Consider the following 20,097-nt stretch of genomic DNA (forward strand, 5'->3'; position numbering starts at 1 on the left):
ATTCAGTTTCCATTTGTTGAATGAACTAGATCCGAGAATGAATGAGGGTAACAGACCAGAGGAGGGAAGGTTGGCTCTGGGTGACCGCCCCCCACGCCCCAATCCTGGAGAAACTCTGCTTCTGTAAATGTTGGGTGGGGTCCCCATGTAGTCTTCCTGCAGGGCACAGATCTAGGCGCTCAGCCAGAGGGGAATCCACGAGGGTTCCTTGGCTGGGCCCCCCGGGCAGGTCTTAGCCAGGTCCCGGCGAGGCGGGATCGCAGGAGCCGGCCGAGGGCGCTCCCGCGCAGCCGGGGAGGGGCTGCGGAGGCGCGGTGCCTTTAAGCCCGGGCGCCGGCCTCGCAGCCCCGCCTCCCGGAGGACGCCCGGGCGCGCGGCCGCCGGAGCCGTGGTTTAATTGGGGCTGTCAGGCCGCGGCACGCGCGGAGGGCCGGCCGGGCGGGACTGAGGCCGGAGGCTGGGAGGCCCGGGCGGCGGGCGCGCGGCTCGGCGGGAGGTGGGCTCCCGGAGACGCGGCTGGGGCCAGCGCGGCCGGGGCGCCGTCCCAGGGCTGGGTTGCCCGGCCCCGGCCCCGGCCCCGGCCCCGGGCTCCCCATGAAAAACCAGCGCCGCGGGCCCCCAGTGCGGGCGCACATGTCGGCTTCGGGGGCGGCGGCGGCTGGGGGCACCCGGGCGGGGTCGGAGCCCGGTGCGGGATCTGGGTCCGGCGCAGGCATCGGGGCGGGAGCGACGACGGGAGCGGGAGCCATGCCCTGCAAGAGCGCCGAGTGGCTGCAGGAGGAGCTGGAGGCGCGCGGTGGCGCGTCCCTTCTGCTGCTGGATTGCCGGCCGCACGAGCTCTTCGAGTCGTCGCACATCGAGACGGCCATCAACCTGGCCATCCCGGGTCTCATGCTGCGCCGCCTGCGCAAGGGCAACCTGCCCATCCGTTCCATCATTCCCAACCATGCCGACAAGGAGCGCTTCGCCACGCGCTGCAAGGCAGCCACCGTGCTGCTTTACGACGAGGCCACGGCTGAGTGGCAGCCCGAGCCCGGCGCTCCCGCCTCGGTTCTCGGCCTTCTCCTGCAGAAGCTGCGAGACGACGGCTGCCAGGCCTACTACCTCCAAGGTGAGGGCAGAACCTAGACCCCAGACGGCATTGGGGCTGCGCCGCTGCTCCCTGGCGCCCTCGCTGCAGGCTGTTTCCTTTCCATACGCTTGGCCAGGCCGGGCGCCACGTCGCCCCTGGCCCGAATCCGCCCTTCTTCTGGGAGCCATCCCCCAAGGTGTGGGTTTAGCCAGACACAGGGCACCCAATCTCTGTCCTCTTTCTCAGCACTATTTGGTGATTGAAACAAACTTTTTTCCTTCTGATTTATTTATTTTTCCCCTGTTGATGGGGAGACAACAGCGCACAGGCTTCCGCTGAGCTCCTCAGAGAGATCGCAGCTGGAATCCAGAAAGGAACAGGGCCCACAGGCTAGCATGGAATTCATGTCATTAGAGGGCTGGGATCGGGAAGGCACCTTTCACAGAACCACCCAACCTCCTGTGCTTGGGAGCCCTTTTATGTCGGTTTCTCTGGGATCCAAGTATGGCCCCTACCTACCAGGATTGCGGCTTCTTGGAGGCACTTGGGCAGGATGTGGGCAGTGGCCCAGGTGTGTGTATGTGTTGGGGGGTTGTCTTCCCATTGCGCCTGAGTTTATAGAAGAGGGAGGCTGGCAGGCGGCCGGCAGGGGGGCTAGTGGCTGCAGCCGGTGTTTCCAATTAACATTCCAAAATGGCCTCTTGCTGGCAGCACACAGGCAGGGAGGGGAGGGGAGTCCTGCGGCACCCTCGGGTGCCGCAGGGCCATGCCTAGCAGCATGGTGCTCCTTGTCTCCTGTCCTTGTATAGCCCCCCATGGTCCTTCTCTGTGAGTCACATATTGGGGGGGCGTGCTTGTGTTGAGGAAGGGCTCCAGAGAAAAGTGGATTGCTAATACTTGTTTCCCCCTTGCTGGGGGAGAGGACCAACAGTGCCTTCACACCACTCTCTACAAGTGTGGTTGCCTAGGCGCTCTGCCTCCGGCTGGTCCATATGTGCTCTGGCTCCTCTCTCATTTTGGAATAGGGCTTTACTGACCTACAGGTGCTGGCCTGGGATGGGATTGTTGACTTTTCTCTACCACTAGCTACTGCTGAGCCCTCAGGTGTGTTAAGTATATGTGGGTGCTACAGAAGGGACGTGAGCTGGGCCTGTCCTCAGATGCTCTGTTTCACATGTATCCCTTTAGGGTTATGGGTAAGGGCTCAGAGTTTAGGCCTTGGTTTCCTTACCTGTGAGGTGGCATTAGTTTTGATGGCAAGAACACATGAGTGGGTGTATGTGTAATGTGTTTGGCATGCTCACATTGTCCTTTGATGTGGACGTGTGGCCTTTGACATGGGAATCCTGGCCATTAATAGTCTTTTGTGGCCATTTTGGACTCACCAGACCTCCCCCCCCTCTTGCCCTGGCCACAGGTGGTTTCAACAAGTTCCAGACAGAATACTCAGAGCATTGTGAGACTAACGTGGACAGCTCGTCCTCTCCAAGTGGCTCGCCACCCACCTCCGTGCTGGGCCTGGGGGGCCTGCGCATCAGTTCTGATTGCTCGGATGGCGAGTCAGACCGAGAGCTGCCCAGCAGTGCCACTGAGTCGGATGGCAGTCCTGTGCCATCCAGTCAGCCAGCCTTCCCAGTCCAGATCCTGCCCTATCTCTACCTCGGCTGTGCCAAGGACTCTACCAACCTGGATATACTTGGCAAGTACGGCATCAAATATATCCTCAATGTCACACCCAACCTGCCCAATGCCTTTGAGCATGGTGGTGAGTTCACCTACAAGCAGATCCCCATCTCTGACCACTGGAGCCAGAACCTCTCTCAGTTCTTCCCGGAGGCCATCAGCTTCATCGGTAAGTATCCTTGTGCACTGGACAGAGTGGGTGGGTGGGTGGGCGAGGCAAGGTGTGTGAGGGACGCTGGGTGTCGCCCCTGCCCAACTGGGTACCTCTGGGCCTGTCAAGACCTGTGTGTGCTCTGCATGTGCCAGCGTGTGCCCGTGGGTGTACCCATGCTTGCTGTGACTCACTGAGTCCCTCGGGCCCCTTTACCTGTTAGGACCTGAGCAGTCCCCTGAATCCTGGGCTCCTCCAGCTCTTAGTGCCTCCTGGGCTCTCTGTGGTCCAGCCTATGTTTCTCTGGCTTTGCTGTAGTTTCAATACACCAAGCTGAAACATCACAGCTCGCAGACTCCCACGGGTCTCACTGGCTCTGCATCACGCCCTGGCACATGCGTCTCTCCAGGATGGGGCTGTCACGATGCCTCTTTGGGCTTTATTGTGGATCTGAAAGAGCTAGAAGGTTGCCCTGGAGCCAGACTGATCCCAAACAGGCAATTTCTGACATGCGATGCCCCAAGTGCCTCTATGGGACCCAGATGGTCTCAGCTGTCTATATAGAAGAAGGTGGAGGCAGCTTGAGGAAGGCCTCCATCCCCAACCTCAGCTGACTCTGGCTCCCCCTCCTGCTTCCTCCTTGGCCAGCTGGCTTGGAGGTCATCTCTTCTGGCCTGGAGTCCTAACCAGGCAGCCAGGAAAGGACACAGGCTCGGAATAAACATAAATCCTGTGCTCTCTGAGCCTGGTGCTTCTGTTTCTGCCCGGCCTCCAGTGGCCGGGTGAGGGAGGACCTGGGCAGTGTTTTCCAGATTGATGGCCACTGTGTCCAGCTGAGGGCGTTTGGTGTCAGCTAGGCCTGGCTAACTTTAACAACAGGAAGTAGGAGGCTTCCCCGCCTCATCCGCTTACTGGGAACCAAAACTAGGTGCCCTGGCTGGGAGGAAGGAAGGAAGCTGAGGCCTGGGGGAGGGGCTGCCCAGAGCTTCCAGCCCTGCCCCAAGGGACAGAGCCAAGCACTCTGAGGGTGCTAACCTCAATGTTTGGGCTCCCACAAAGGAAGGTGCAGAGAGAGGGACCCCAGGTTGCTCAGGACTAAGGCCTGGCTTGTGGGTGGTTTTTAGTCTTAAAAGCTCTCCTCCATTTCTGGTGAGGAATAAGGAACAGGATGCTGAGGTGGAAGGGAAGGTTCCCCTCAGATGACAAGGGAAGGAATCAGGGTCCCGGCCTCCCATTAGGACTCAGTGAGACAGAATTGCACCACACCAGTGACCCTGCTGTCCCTCTCTGGGGGCTTTTCTCTTCACCCTATCCCCAAATTTCAAAGTCAGATCACTTGACTCTTTACAGAGCGATCCCTGTCACTTCTCCTGCCAGTCTTGCTCCCAGTTCCAGAGCCATTGGCCAGCCCATCAGTCCTCCTGTCAGCTTAGGAGTAGGTCCCCTCGGATGAGCAAAGGTGGTAAAGGAAAACTTGGTCAGACCAGAGGCAGTAAAGAATTATTGGTGATCAAGTGTATCTTATAGGAGAGTAGCAATTCCCTACTGTGTGCCTGGCTTCCAGGAGGCTTAGAGGTGAGACCTTAAGGACCCTGGGACTGTCTCTTTTTTTGTTCATGTCCCTGGCAGCAGTGGTAAAGAAGCTACCACTGTAGGGTCTAGGATAGAAGATCCCAGTGCCACTATTCAGTAGCTCGGTCAGTGTTTACACAGTTGATACTATGTGCCAGGCAGAGGTGCCTTTGATGACCTTAGGGGAAGCTGGAGGGGTTGGGGGAGGAGGAAAGGAGACTTGCTGTGGAAGATGTCGTGCTCATCCTGGGTCTTTGGGAGCTGGAGGACTTCGGGAGCCTTGAGGACTGATTGGGTAGAGTACATGGCCATTCTGGGCCTGGGTGCCTGCCTCAAGCCCACATTCCAGGATGTCCTGGGAGTCCCCATAGGATTGGGTACTAAGTAGAAGGACCCTCTGTGTGTGTGGCTTGTCACTTTGTCTTTGTTTTTGCGTCTATTTTCACATTGACACAATGGGCTTACTGGCTGTGGTGCCATCGAGAGGATGTGGGTGACACCCTTTGTACCACTTGTGGCCATGGTGGGGCTAGTAGTGACCCCAGTGGTGACAGACAGTAACTCGTGCTTGGTGAAGCCTTCCTTGGCTCAGGTCCCTACAAAAGCAGTGAGAATAAATAAAGCCCGAGTGCACAGAGGTGGTCTGGGGCTCACTTGTAGCATGGTATTGCTCTCTGCTACTCTGTGTGTGCTGGGCTTTATCAGGCTGTGTTGGCCGGCCACTAGGCTGTCCTCTGTCCCCTCAGCCCTTCTGTGACCCATCTGCCCACCTGTTTGGGAGGTTGCTTGGAGATGGCTCTACTCTGACCCCTGCCCCTGTGTTTCAGATGAAGCCCGCTCCAAGAAGTGTGGCGTTTTGGTGCACTGCCTAGCAGGCATCAGCCGCTCGGTGACGGTTACTGTAGCCTACCTAATGCAGAAGATGAACCTGTCCCTCAATGATGCCTATGACTTCGTTAAGAGGAAAAAGTCTAACATCTCGCCCAACTTCAACTTCATGGGGCAGCTGCTGGACTTTGAGCGGACGCTGGGGCTCAGCAGCCCATGCGACAACCACGCACCCAGTGAGCAGCTCTACTTCTCCACGCCCACCAACCACAACCTGTTCCCGATCAACACACTCGAGTCCACGTGAGGCCTGATGCACTAATGGGCGCAGCACCAGGGTCTCCCAGCCTTCCACAGGGCCTGATGAGGGGGGCCTTCGTCTGCTGCTCCCCTGGCCTGAAGAACCCACAGATGTCACCTGTGTCCAGAGAACCAGGCTGAGCAGTGGCTGAGCTCCCATGTTGTCCTGGGCAGGGCCCACAGCAAGGCCGCTGTGGTAGCACTCACCAGAGTGGCTTCAGCTTTCCAGACATGTGTTGCTGAAGTGAGCATTGGCCTCAACTTTCAGACTTGTGGCTTGGAGGCCAGCGGGGCCTTGTCTCTACCCCAGGACATCCCCCAGGACATCCATCCTGCTGATGGCCCGGCCATTCTGACTGTTTTTAAAGACATATCCACAGACCTGAGTTTACTACTTCTGGCAGGTAAACCCAAGCTCCCTGGAGCAGAGTGTTAAAGCTCTTCTCAATTTTTCTTTCTTTTTTTTTTTTAAACAAAAAGTGTTATTTTTCAGGCTACATGCGACAGTGGGTTGTAGAAACCAATATTTCACCCTTTTCTTAATCTGCAAGAGAGAGAGAGATGTGTTCTCGGTTTCTTCATATTTCAAAAAACAACCATTGGTGTGTGTTCTTTTTGTTTTCAATGGAAAAGACAAACCACATGTTCCTGACCAAATGCATTTTGCACACGTGTGAAGCCTCTGTTTTCCCAGCAGGCCGTTCTTGAAAGGGTGGGTTGCTGCTCTCTGGGCATCAGTTCCCCCTGTTATACCATCTCCTGCCTGTGGCCCGGCCCAGTTGAGTGCCACACTGCACTGACCACTTGCTGCAGGCTGTGCATGGCACTGGTGGCCTTTGCGTTGTCTGCCCTCCTACCCACCTTCTGAGAGTCCTGCAGATCTCTCTGAGGCAGAAGGTGGTGGTTCTGCCATGTCTTGCTGGCTTGGTGCCGCAGGGGAAGGCCAAGCAGTAGGATTAGCTGTGTGGGCTCAGCCCCTAAGAAGGCTGGGCCCTGGCCCTTTCATAAGTTACCCACCGCCTGCGTCATCCTCTCTGTCTCTACCTGGGAACGGAGCCCACAGTGCCTGGGTAAGCATGGATGATGGGGCACACCCCACCTTCCCAGTCTTGTCCCTCATCCTCACGGCGGCTTTGATCCAGTTACCACTCTCAGCCCCCTTGTCCAGGTGCATGCCTGCCCTAGCCTGTGTTGCCCATGCCTTTTACCTGCAGGCAACTTGACATCCATTGCAGCCCAAGGGCTGGGGGCAGGTGGGGCAAGGACAGGCCAGTGGAGGGAGTGTGAGGCTCTCTCTGCCACTCAGTGTCCAAAGCCACGGGTTCCGTAATGCTCCTCTAGTTTGATTCCTTTCCAAGCCTCTTCTCGTCAGAAACCATGAGAAATGGGAAGGGGGTGCTGGGGTCCTGCTGGAACCAGCACCCACAGTGGGCAGTGGAGGAGGCTACAGAAATGCCACCCTACCACAGCTTACCTCGCAGGGTGGTTTTCAGGGATTCTTGAGGGCAGCAGCTTAAAATCTTGCCACAGTTGAGAAATTGACAAAAACATCCATGCTGTTCTCTCTCTCTCTCTCTCTCTCTCTCTCTCTCTCTCTCTCTCTCTCTCTCACACACACACTCTCTCTCTCTCTCTCTCTCTCTCTCTCACACACACACACTCTCTCTCTCTCTCTCTCTCTCTCATTTTTAAAAAGAAAAACCCAGAAAGATGGATCAGAGTGTAAATGAGGGTATACCAGAGGGTGGCCAGTTTTGCTTTATGATCTTATGAAGGAAAATTTGTGACCCTACATATATATATACACACATGCACACACACATACACACACACACACACACACATATATATATATATATCCCGAGCCAGCAACGGGACTTTGTTTATATTGCAAATAAATATTATTTTTTCTTTAAATGGAGTCATGGTGTTCAATAAGGGCATGGGAACATGAGGCAGGAGTAGTGTTGCTTGTTTCTGTGAGAGTGGACCTCATCTTGCCTAGAGTCTTCCAGGAAGTGTTCCAGTATGGGAGGGAGCAGCCAGGGCTTCTGTCTAACCCTAACCCTTTGTCGGTCACTGTCTTTAAAGTAGAGTCAAGCTGGGCGGTGGTAGTGCTCGCCTTTAATCCCAGCACTTAGGAGGCAGGGGCAGGTAGATCTCTGAGTTCCAGGCCAGCTTGATCTACAGAGTGAGTTCAGAGTTCAAGGACAGCTAGAGCTACACAGGGAAACCTGTTTTGAAAAAAACTTAAGTAGAGCCAAGCTCACAGAGACACTAAGCCCTTCTCATGTTTGGCATGGTGAGCACGTTTTTCTGGTAAGGGTGTGGGCATGCTGGGGGCAGCTGGAAGTAGCAGGCTTGGGGCTCCCACTGATGGGCTACCGTTGGGAGCAAGAACGTGGCTCTGGTGGGTGAGGGCTACAGCGCCCCCTATTGGAGAGGCGCTTCCATCCCCTTAGGCTCTGCCTGTCAGGTGGACACAGGTGCAAGGTTGGTAGGCAGGGTCTAAGTGAGGACAGCCTCCCTTCCCCCAGGATGCTCCCCTCCATATCCAGGCTCTTCTCCGACCTCAGCTCATTGCTGCTTACGAGTCTCAGTATCAGAAGAGTTACTATCTTCTCAGGGTGGCCTAAGACAGTGGTCAGGTTCTGCCACCATAGGTGGCTCAACTGGCTGCTGTGACTGGCAGCCTCCATTCAGTGCTTGGGACTTCAGAGTAAAGAACCCCATATCCCTGCAAGTCAAAAGCCAGAGAAATGGGGGTTCTCACAATGTTGGCAAAGGGACGGGTGCTACTTTTGCTGTCAGAGTTCCTCAGGGCCACGGTCCTTCTGTGCCAGGGGCAGGCAGGGGTGGGTGTCTGAGAAGGCAGAGACTGCGCCTTTGTTCCCTCTCGGTGCCCTTGCCTGGGGCTGGGGAAGCCCGCGGGTGCCTGGCTGGGGGCTGGGCCCTTAACAGGCCGAGTAAGTGCCTGGCAGTGCCAGTGTGCCTAAGGACATTATGGGGGTGGGAACAGCAGTCACTTCCTGAACAGACTCCTCAAGCTGAGGACTGAGGGCTTAAGAGTGCATGAAGGGGGCCAACCCCATCGCTTCCCAACCATGGAACTGTAGGCCCGTGGTCTCTCTGACCCTCAGTATCCTCACTGTATAAAAATTCCACCTTCAAGCTGCCTGGCTAAGACTAGGGGACAGTTGTCCAGGTCATGGCTGTGTAGCTGTGCCCTGGTTCCCTACTCTGAAACCTTAGGCTCGGTCAGGCAGCTCTGGACCCCAGACTCCACCCCTGTGGACTCTTGCCCTGCCCTGTCACAGCCGAACCTCCATTCCAACGGTTCTACTCATCCCAAACCCATCCTTGGCTGGGCCCCCAGCCCCCAACCACCCCTGAACTTTGGGTGAACACTGGCTCTCAGGCAGCATCCTTGGCTGCTCTACCCTGATGCCCTCCTTCTGACCCGCTTAGCCCTACAAGGTCCCTGTTTGCCCTCTCAGACTCTTCCCCAGGAGCCCAAAGCTTGCCACTGCCTTGCCGCTGTGTAGCTTTCTCATGGGAGAAGGACCAAGCCACTTATTCATTGGCACATTCATGCACCAGCCATTTCCTGTGCTGGCTGGGCAGTCTCAGGAATGGGAACATGCCCCAGGGAAAGCTCTGTGATGTCAGCCTGGGCCCTCAACTTGTCTTCTGATAAATGAATCCGATTGCAACAGCAAGAGTGACTAAGGCTGAACACCAAGAAGCACTTGAAGCTTATGTGGACTCGTCACCTTGAGGGGGTGTGTGAACAAGGAGACTGCATAAAAGATGCACGGTTCCTAGGGTGGTCCTGCTCTGAGCCTGGGATGAGAAAGACAGCCTTTAGGATAGGGGCCACTCTACCTATCTGCCACCCTCAGGATCGAAAACACTCCTGCCTCCGTATGGGGCAGGTGGGGGGTGGGGTGGCAGCAGGCCTTGATGGAACCTGACCTCTCCCTGCCACTGTTACTGCCCAGCAAACTCAGGTACTAGGAGTCTGTGTCTCAGTATGGGTACAACAGCACCTACACCAAACAGAAGCCACAGGGCCTGGGCAGGAGTCTGGCTTCTCTAAGGAGCGTGCCATCATGAACCTCTGGACACCCTGGGACAGGGAGAGCACCTTTCTCCCTGCTTGTTCTATGTACCAAGACATAGCACTCTCCTATCCCAGAAGCCTCCCTGCACTGATGCCGTCTGATGCTGTTCGTAGCAGACCCAAGGAAGCTTCAGAATCTTTGAGTATCTCCATAGCAGGGTGGAGGAGTACCAAGGAGTAAGTCACTCCTCACCCGGCTGTCAATCTTTTCTCAAGGCCCTGCCTTCTCCATCAGTCTGGAAACCTTTCTCCCTCAGGCCCTAGGAGAGGCCAGACACACACACACACACACACACACACACACACACACACACACACGCTCATGTGCGTGTGTGAGGCCTCCTCATTTCTCAGGCTGAACAGGTCCAAGCAAGTCCTACAGAGATGAAGGAGAGAGCCTGCCTCTGGCTGCAACCTCCTCCCATCGTGTATGCTGTGAGTGACATCAGCCCTTCCCAGACCTAGACATTAAATCCCAGCATTTAAAAGCTCCCAGGGGCCTTATCCTCATTGTCTCTTGACTGGGCCACGTGAGGCCCTGTCAAGGACTCTAGGCCAGAAAGGAATCCACCTTGCCTAGGTGGCCAGCCCCCTTTCCGGAGCTTCTGTGACGACACACATTCCCAGACACTACCTGCCACAGAGCTGCGCTCTATGGGCACTTCCATGGCCACACATCCTCTTACCTGAGCGCCTGCAGGTAAAGCAACAGAAGTCCCTTTCCACGGGAGACCCCTTCTGGGGGCAAAAGGCCCCTTAGTGACTTCCAGTTCAAGGCTGTCAGGGTCTAATTGGAATTGTCCGATGTCCTAGCTACTGAGTGGAAAGTAGCCCGAAAAGCAGGTGTACAGGCCAAGGGAGGAGGAGGAGACCAGGCAATCATTCACAGTGGGTCAGGAGGGCTGGATCACAGGGCCCAGGAGTTGACAGACCTACAAGGCTTGTCCCTATGGGAAGTGGATGTCACATGTGAACAGAGGGTCTGTGTCCTGGAATCCTGACTGCCAGCCTCATGGGTCCAATTCTTAGGAGATATATTTGTGGCTAGTCATGAGGACTTGAATTCTGATACCAGTCGCTGCAGCATGCGCCTGATATCCGAGCTAGAAAAGCAGACAGGAGGATCCCTTGGGCCTGCTCCTAGCCAGTCTAGCCGAATCAGTGTGTGCTTCTCTGTCTCCAAAACTAAGCTGGAAGAGCAGTTGACACCCTATGTTGACCTCTGGTCTGCCCACATATGTGCACATACACGTGAACACCTGTGAATATACATCCACACACATACACACGATGGCCCTTAGGCAGGGCTGGCATGGGTCTCAGTCTCTCCTCATACCTCCTGAGTGCAGCTTGTGCTACCCTTCACTGTCCTCCACACTGAGCATCCAGGAGATACCTCTCAGAGCATCCTCGGGGTCTTCCCTCCCCATCCTTCCCCTTCCCAGAAAAGCACAACCCCAAGGCCCTTCTCAGCCTTCTCAGAGACTTGGGAATGTAAGCCACAGGGATCATCATTTACATAGGCCCTCCCCACCCTTGCTGAAGGGCACCTTTCAGGGGACAGCCACTGCCAACTCACTGAGAGACCTTGGGCAGGCCACCTTCTGTAGTCCTTGCTTGCCTTATGAGGATAATGACCTGGAGAGACCTGGCCCTCAAACTCAAACCCTCAGTCTTGTCCCAGCGACTGGACAGCTTGGCCTCAGTACCCAAGAGGAGCCCAGGGGCCAGTGCCCAGCCTAAGAGGGCCAGTGAGGAAGTCCCTTGGCAGGGTCTAAGGGCTGCCAAGACAAGGTGGGCAGGCAGCAGACCCCTTCCCGGTGGCCTCTTCCGTTTCCCTGTGCTTCCCCTCTTTCTAGGGGAACCCTCCTTCACTTGGTTCTAAGGGCTAGGGAAATCAGACTGCTCTTAGCCGAGGGTACTTAGCCTCTGATCCCAGCTCTACAAACGGTTCCTCCATGCTCTGTTCTGGAGTCCAGCCGGGATTCTTGCCATCCTCTTGTGACCATTAGAGAATGCCGTCATCACTCCCTTTGAGTCTTGTCTTTGGATCTGCTCATGTCCTATCATATCCTCATGTCCTTCCTCACAGTTTCCCAGCTGGCCCACTGTAGCCCAACATCTCTGGAAGCCCCCGCCAGGCTCTCTAACCCATTCAAGACCTGGTTTCCATCCAGCACTGCCTCTCTTCCTCCCTGAAAAGCTGGCAGCTGGGAATGGTGTCTGTCAGGCATGGACCCGACAGAGGCAAAGACTTGCTCCCACCTGTCCCAGACCCCTAGAATTGGAACTCTGCTTTTCTCTATGCTCTCTCCATGGGGGGGAAGAGAGGCTGAATGATAACGGCCCTCCTTGGTCACTAGACATTCCGGCAATCTAACTTCTGCCTTATCCCTTCTGTACTTCGGACAGAGTCTGAGTGGGATTTCTGTACATCTGTGCTTCTCTCCCTCGGGCATCGTGCCCAGAAATGGCATTTCTGGGGCAAACACCTGTGTTCTGTTTTTTTGACTTAGCTTCCGAAGGGAAAGAACAGGACTATTTGGCTTTCCTGCTGGCCTATTGTCGCTGACTTGCGAAAACCGAAAATTCCCTGTCCTTGGCAGAGGCTGGAGACCTAGCTAAGCATCCCTCTGTGTTCCGAGCCCCTGCCTGGTCTGCACTGCCCCTCCTGGTTGGCTCTGCCTGGGATTGTGCTGACTCGTGGGATCCCTAGCAGTTCTAACTGCAGCAAGAGTGATGATGATAATAACATACCCAGTGTGCCCCCCTCGCTCTCTCCCTCCGGGTGTCCTGCAGGCTTAAGATGATAAACTCCTTTAATCCTTCCTGCAGCCTACACAGGGAGGGGTTGGGCCAACCCTGATGGGCGATGAGGAAGCCGAGGCAGAGCAGTACAGCCATGGTCAGGACGATGCCACACTGGGCTTGGGCTGGTAGACAAAGGGACCTTCGGTGTTTGAGATTTCTAAAATGGTGTGTGTGGTCACACATGTACTTGGGCACGTTGCGGAGGCAGAGGACAACTTGCAGGAGTCACTGCTCTCCACCCAGGGGACCCAGGGGACCCAGGGGACCCAGGGGATAGAGCTCCAGTTGTTAGGCTTGGCAGAAAGCACACTGACCCATCTCACCAGCTCTTCAAGGAGACTTTTGGTCTTGATTCCCTTCCTAAGCCATAACATCACCAGGAACAGTGTCTCCGGAAGTAGAACACGGAGGCCCCACTGAAGGGATTCCAGTGTATCTGTGGGTTACTGGAAAGGGGACAGTTAACAGTGAGGGAAACTCAGAATGGAGTGCTGTCCTACCAGAGCATATGAGTGGGAAGAGAGAGGCAGAGACACCAGCTCTACTAGGAAACACAGCCTGGAGACTCTTCAGAAGGAGCGGCACCTTCCAGTGAACCCTAACTTTCTGAGCATCCTGCCTCCAGTCCTTGTGTGTGTGAAACTTTCTCTTTCTAGAATGTAGAATTACCCACCATCCTTTTCAAATGGCTCCCTCTTATCTGTCTTCTCCCTGAGCCCATCTCCAGTGCCCCCACCTCTAGGAAGCCCTTCCCTAACTTCATTTTCCGAGTGAGAGTCTGATGTCTCTTTTGATTTCTGTGAGCCCCTGTGCAGCAGTATCAACCCTGGACCAGGTCCAGCTGGCCATCCTCTGGGCCACCTGGGGAACATGGTCAGCTCTGAATATCTTTCTGTCTTTGTAAACTGTACACATAGAGGTATTGCCAAGGTCCCTGGAGGGCCTGCCCCCTCCCATCCCTTCACATAGTCGGGTTACCCAATCCTGCCTGTCCAGGCTTATCGTGATGCTGAGGAGGTGGCACTGGGCACCCCCCTGCTATCCTACCGCCTCTGCCCACCCGGATTGCTACCCTGCCCTTGGCTAAGTTCCAGCCAGAGAAGGTTCTGGCCACTCCTGTTCACAAAGACCTGCCATTGCCCCTGCTAAGTGGAGGGGTCTGGAGGCCACACTAATTGATTAATTAAACCCTCTCGGTTAATTAGCTGCATCCCTCCAGGGAAAGAAGTCTAGAGCAGAGCCAAAACCTAGCTGGGACTGGGGGAGGGGTTCATTAGCTGGGACTGGGGGAGGGGTTCATTAGCTGGGACTGGGAGAGGGGTTCATTTAGCTGGGACTGGGGGAGGGGTTCATTAGCTGGGACTGGGGGAGGGGTTCATTAGCTGGGGACAGGCCCAGCCTGAAGCTTGATGCTTGCCGGCTGGGGAGGCAGTGGAGAGAGGGGGCCTGGAGAGGTGCATTGAGGATGTCTGGACTCTGGAGCCAGCTGGCCCACCTAGGGCAGGGAGAAGGGGCTTTAGCTTTGTCCTGGAGCCCTGATGATATTCCTGAGCACACGCCCCATGAGCTGTAGAGACTAGGGAACAGTTAGCCCTAGGGGGAAAGAGAGAAGCTTAAGAGAACTGGAGCAGACCTGAAGGAGCAGAGGGTTGAAGTTGTACCTGGCAGGAAAAGCTCTGGTTAGTGTTCCTGCACAGAACTGGGAGGATCCAGGCAAACATCTCCCCCTCTGCTGCTTCGATGCCTTGGGGGGAGGCTCTGAATGGCAGTGTCAGAACATGAGATTTGGGTTGTGGGGGGCAGGCTGTGGCAGTTTTGAAGCAGGGCCAGCACCTAATCAGGTTTGGACTTTTGAAAGAGTTCAGGAGAGGGGCTTGGAGAAACAAGAGAAGGGTGGGAACTGGGGCAGCAGGGCTTCGGGTACCCGTGGGGCAAGGACACCCATCAGGTCTGGGGATATCAACAGATAAACTCCCACTGTGCTGGCTAGGAGCACCCACTTTCTTCCTCATCAACAAGGTGCCAGGGAGTGGGGGGTGGGGAGGAGATGCCCCTGAGGCTATAGCCTTGGGATACAAATGTCACTGGCACATTTCCTTGCCCCAGGACAAAGCACCTTCTTCACCTCCAAGCTCTGGGTGGTATTTAGAGTCAGTGAGGTTCACCTGTGTGTGAAGTAGCCAGCACCCCATTCAGGATCTGCAGGATTCTGGTTCCAGGGTCTCAGAGGGACACCTGTGTCTAGCCTGGCGGCTCAAGAGGAAGAGAGATTGGCTATGGGTCAGAGGCAGAAAGCCCAGGACATCCCGAGCAGCCACAGGCAGCAGGCAAGGGCTACAGCCTTGGCACACAGCCTGCCATGGGCTGGTCCTCCAGCTCCCTGAGTGGCTGCCCAAGTGGGAACAATGACCCTTTCACGTCACGCCTCCTCCAGTCACAGCAACTTTGGCGCCGCAAGACAAAGGGGCCATTTCATCATTGTTGGATTGGATCAACAGCCTCCCGGACAGAGCTCTGCTGCCCCCCACCCCCAGCCAGGCCCAGGACACTGTCTGGTTCAACCACATGGGTCCCAGGGACCCTCCTGATCTCTATCTTCCTCCTTCTGGCTTCCTATGAGGATGCTAGCCCTGCTTCTCAGCCTTGATCTCCCTGTGTGGAAAAGGAGAAGGGCAATGTTCAGGCTCCATCCGAGTTGGCCATACTGAGATGTGCCATCTTCCACCTGTGCCTTCTGTCCCCAGTTTGTCTGACCCCAAGGAAGGAGCACTGAGGTGGATCACCGCCACACTGTCTCCTGTGATCAGACCAGAATCCAGCCATTTAGAGCCCAGCTTCCTGCCAAAGAAGCAAGGATTGTGGGACACAGGACAGGTTGTTGTTCCAGGCACCTTCGGACCCAAAGGCCACAAAGGTATTGGTAGTTTACATGGGTCCAAAGACCCAGAGGCGAGCAGAGGGCCAAGGGATCATAGCCGTTCGAGCTGCCTGCTCCAACAGGAGCACTTTTCAGCCCTCCGGCACAGCATGGGCGTAGGCTCTCCCATGATGGGCTCTCTCAAACTCAGGGACCTGAGAGTGGAACACACCTGGAGAGTGGCCGCCCTGTGTTGGCGATGGACGGACTAGGGCCACGTGTGTTTCACCATCGTCCCCGCTTTGCAGGTAAGAACCCGAGGCTCTGAGCTTGTGACCATCTGATCCATACTGACTGACAGGCTCCAGCGCCTCAGCTGTGAAAGAGCACACACCCTGCTTGAGTTTGGTTCCCAGCACCTATATCAGCAGCTCACAGCCGCCCATAACTCCAGCTCCAGGGGATCCACTGCTGGCCTCCTCGGGCATCCTCACACATGTGTGCGTGCTCGCCAACACATACACAGAATTTTTTGTTTGTTTTGTTTGTTTTTCTGTCTTTTGAGACAGGTTTCTCTGTGTAGCTTTAAAAACTGCCCTGGAACTCACTCTGTAAACCAGGCTGGCCTCGAACTCACAGAGATTCACCTGCCTCTGCCTCCCAAGTGCTGGGATTAAAGGCATGTGCCACCACCGCCTGACTAATTTTTTTATATTTATTTATTTATTTATTATGTATACAATATTCTGTCTGTTTGTATGTCTGCAGGCCAGAAGAGGGCACCAGACCTCATTACAGATGGTTGTGAGCCACCATGTGGTTGCTGGGAATTGAACTCAGGACCTTTGGAAGAGCAGGCAATGCTCTTAACCACTGAGCCATCTCTCCAGCCCCCCTGACTAATTTTTTAAAAAAATAAAATCTTTAAAGTAAACAGACGCACTGCACTGTGACTCTAACGTCTCTGGCAGGTAAGAGGCAGAGCTGAGGAGGGAGCCGGAACACGGGGCTGGGCTCAGAGTGGTTCCTGGACACTGGGCAATATGATAGATGTGGAGGGTAAACACGGCATGTTTGGGTGTGGAAGACCTGCTGGGTAGGGCTGCCTTCGCAGTTCCTGCCACCACAGTCTCTGCAGGCCTGGTGGCCCTGCGTACGCTTTGCCCATTTACTCAGCCTCACTTCCTCTGACTAACCCTAAAGAATCAGCCCTCCAGGGGAGTGGAGCCCTGGCATCCATCAGCAGGAAATGCCCAGCTCAGCCCAGAGCCACGTGCCCTGGCATCCTCATCTGGGTTCTTGCCCAGGTCTCCTAGGAACACGGGGTTAGAGGTACTGCCTTTGCTGAGGCTGCTGAGCTCATCCTGGGCCGTCATTAGGTAGTCTGAGGTAAAAGTGGGTGCCCTCTCACACCAGGCTGGCCAAGGACCCCCTGCCCCAGATGCCAGTCTCGTTGACCCCCTAGCTTTTAGAGTTCTTTGTGTCAAAGAACCCAGGGCTTTGGGAGGAAGTTAAGGGCCCAGCCCCCGGCATACAAGCAAGGCCTGGACTTCTGAGCACTTACAACTCCCTTCAGTTCCTAGGTAGTGTCTTTCAGGAATGGTGTCTGTCGGAGAGGCTGAGACGGTGAAACTGCCTCAGTGCCTGGGGGAATAGGAGCCTGGCCTACAAACAGTAGGGACCAACCCCCTTTAGGATGCCTAGATGATCCCCTGTAGCTGTCATGGGTGAGGTAATGAGTTTCTAGATTAAGGGCACCTGCCCAGGTAGAGGCTGTCCTAAGTAGAGGCCACTGAAACCCAAAGAAGAGGTGCAACAAGCCACAGAAGTCCTCAGCAGGGCCAGGACACTGCTCTCTGGAGTCTCACTGTAGCTTTACCACCAATGGGACACTGGCTTGCAGCCAGTTCCTTCCTGGTACCAGTATCCCTTGAGGCTGTACTGTTGGCCAGACTGCTATTGACGATGACCCTGGTTCAGACTCTGAGTTCTTGCAGAATACCTGCTGGGCCAAACACACCAGTGTTGTGTAGCCAGAAGGCCCAGTCAGCATGCTTCAAGGGAGTTCCTATGAGGGGATTCCTTCCACTCTGTCCTTCCCCCCACCCCATGGAAGGGAAGGATACGAAGATTCAGCAATGGCAAGGCTGGCCAACACTGTAGCTGAGCCAGGTGACAAGGTATTCTTAGCTGGAGACTCAGCACGGACCAGTTTGCCTAAGCCCAGTGGCAACACTCACACTGAGATTTATGTGGAGTCACCTGAAAGCATTTTCGGCACTGACACCAGAAAATAGTGCAGCCTAGGGTGGGCTTGGGACAAATAAAAAACCCCATAGTAGCTGGGCCACCAGCCTGTACCCCTGAAAATCCATAGCACCTCCTTGCAAATGCACCCATGGCTTCCTGGGCCAGTCAGTGACTCCATGCTGTAGGATCCTCTCTGGGCTGTAACTGCAAGTCCCACACAGTGAGCTCCTGCCCTCCTTAAAGATGATGGACAGAGTCAGACAGGATCAGAGATCTCAGGTGGGCAAAGACTGGTCTGTAGCCCACCTTCAGAAGGGACCCTCTAATGAAGACACCTCATTGTCCTCATCAGACATGGGGATCCCTGGGGAGGTGAGACAGACCTTCCCAGGACAGAAGTAGTGTATGCACAGAGGGTGCTCAAAAGTTCTGGGGGGTGCAGGCTGCTGGGGCCAACTGTGATGGACTTTCTACCTGTCCCAGGTCATCACCCAAGGGCAGATGGCATGGGATTATTGTAATGATAAAAATAAAACAGCGTCGTTTCCCGAGTGGCAGCAGCAGGCAGCGGGCAGCAGGCACAAGGGGCAGTGGGTCCCTGTGGCAGGTGAGAGACAAAGACAGATAGGCACACTATGCAGAAGGAACAGAGTGTCAGGTCATTGTGCCTAGGGGCACACCTGTGAAGGAAAGTGGCTTCTCTCTCCTAATCATGATAGTCTGAGCCTGTGACCTGGGGGAATCCCGGGTCCTGAACTGGTAGCACTGGGACTCTGCCAAGCCCCCCCCCCACACACACACAAGGACTCTCCTCCCTAACATTTGGGGCCAGCAGCAACTGGTGCTCAAAGTTAAAGACTTGGCTCAAGCTCTCCGGCTTACTCCATTAGGTCATACTTAGTGTCAGTGTAGACACTGAAGCCAATGTTCGATAAAATGGGGTGCAAAGCCCTGGCCTTTTCCTGGACAGGAGGGATAGACTTGAGCGGCTTTGTCTGGGGCCTTGGCTCTACTGAGAGGCTTAGGAACCAGGCTGGCCTACGGATCCCTGCTCAGACTATCCCTTTAGGCCAGAGGCTGCCTCCTGCTTGAGCAGGTATCCTTTCCTCCAGGGACAGATAAAGGCTGTGGATTGACTGTGCCCTCCTCCTGGCCCCCCACCCCTACTCCAAGGCAGAGCTAACTCATTCACTCCCAAGCCTCCAAAGAACAAAGTCATGTGGGAGGAGGCAAGAGATGAGACCTCGAGGCCTTGGAGCCTAGGTTTACTCTCCCCTGGCCCCTGGTATAACTGAACTATCAGCAACGGGGTGGGTAGCTCTGTCGGACCTGGTTCAGCCCTCCCTGGCGGTCATATAACTTCTCAGTTACATGGCAGATTGAGCTGCTTTCTGGAAGCCATTTGGCCACTTGAGTCAAAAGATCTAAAAATATTCACCGCCCTTAGCCCAGAAACCCCATCTACCCCAGTGTATCTGCCCCAAGGAAACTGCCACCTGAACGCAGAGAAAGGGCAACTTCTAACTTGCTCTGTGATCCCAGATGACTCCTTCACAGGGGTTTTTCCCTCCCACAGGCCCTTCCCTGTCTGCCCAGGCGGGATGTCTGTTTCTCAGGAATACAGATGTCCACAGAGGCAGGGAAGAGCTAGCTGGCTGTGAGCTTCAGTCCTCCCGGGTGCCAGGTCCATTCTAGGCACATAGCGCTCTATCCTGTCCTCACGACAAGGTTTTATTCTCTCTGTTTGTCATGCAACAAAACCAAGGCATCCAGGGAGGCTGAGGCACAGAGCCAGGGAACTCAGCTGTAAGCCAGCAGGCAGTAAAGGGAATTCTAAGAGGCTTGTGGGCAGGGAGGGTATATAAGCCCCTCCAGGTCCCTCACAGCCTATCCTGAGTCTCTGCAGCATTACCCATCACACCATAGCAGGTGCTAGAGGCAGAGGGTGACGGTCTTTCTCTCTTGTCCCTCTCTCGGCCATGCACACCCAAGCCCTAGTGCCACCCCACAGCCTCTGCTGCAGCCTCTGGATGTGCCCGGAATTCCAACACGGAGCTGCAGAGATGTCTGGCCAGAACCACAAGGTCAATCCCTCTCTCAGCACTGCACACACTACTGCAGCATCGGCCCAACCTCAGGGGACCACCCGCCCCCAACTTGGAGGAATGGAGAATGAGTCAACTCCTGTCCCACATCCAGACCTGGGAGAGAGCACAGGAGAGAGCCCTGGACCCATCTCTTCAAGGTAATGGCTGTCCAGCCACCCACATACACTTTCTGGCAGAGCCAGGCAAAAGCCAACGCTCCTCCCCTGAGAACCTACAGTTTAACAAAAAGCCATGTAAAGCAGGCTGCAGTCTCTTGAGAGCCACAGATGCCCTTCGTGTGGACTACAAGGGTCGGGGTAGCCAGGTGAGAGCCCCAACTGTGCCACCTGAAGCGACTAATTC

At 55.4% G+C, this 20,097-nt stretch overlaps 1 protein-coding gene across 1 annotated transcript; it reads left to right on the forward strand.

The window, feature by feature from the left end:
* The first annotated feature begins 520 nt into the window (after positions 1-520).
* On the forward strand, positions 521-7,444 carry Dusp7 (dual specificity phosphatase 7). Its single transcript, XM_038324324.1, has 3 exons — positions 521-1,111; positions 2,490-2,924; positions 5,306-7,444. The coding sequence occupies exons 1-3, from the start codon at positions 595-597 to the stop codon at positions 5,611-5,613; spliced, it is 1,260 nt and encodes a 419-aa protein (XP_038180252.1). The 5' UTR covers positions 521-594; the 3' UTR covers positions 5,614-7,444.
* The last annotated feature ends 12,653 nt before the right edge of the window (positions 7,445-20,097 follow it).

This window comes from Arvicola amphibius, chromosome 3 (assembly GCF_903992535.2).
Source record: "Arvicola amphibius chromosome 3, mArvAmp1.2, whole genome shotgun sequence".
Lineage (NCBI taxonomy): Eukaryota > Metazoa > Chordata > Mammalia > Rodentia > Cricetidae > Arvicola > Arvicola amphibius.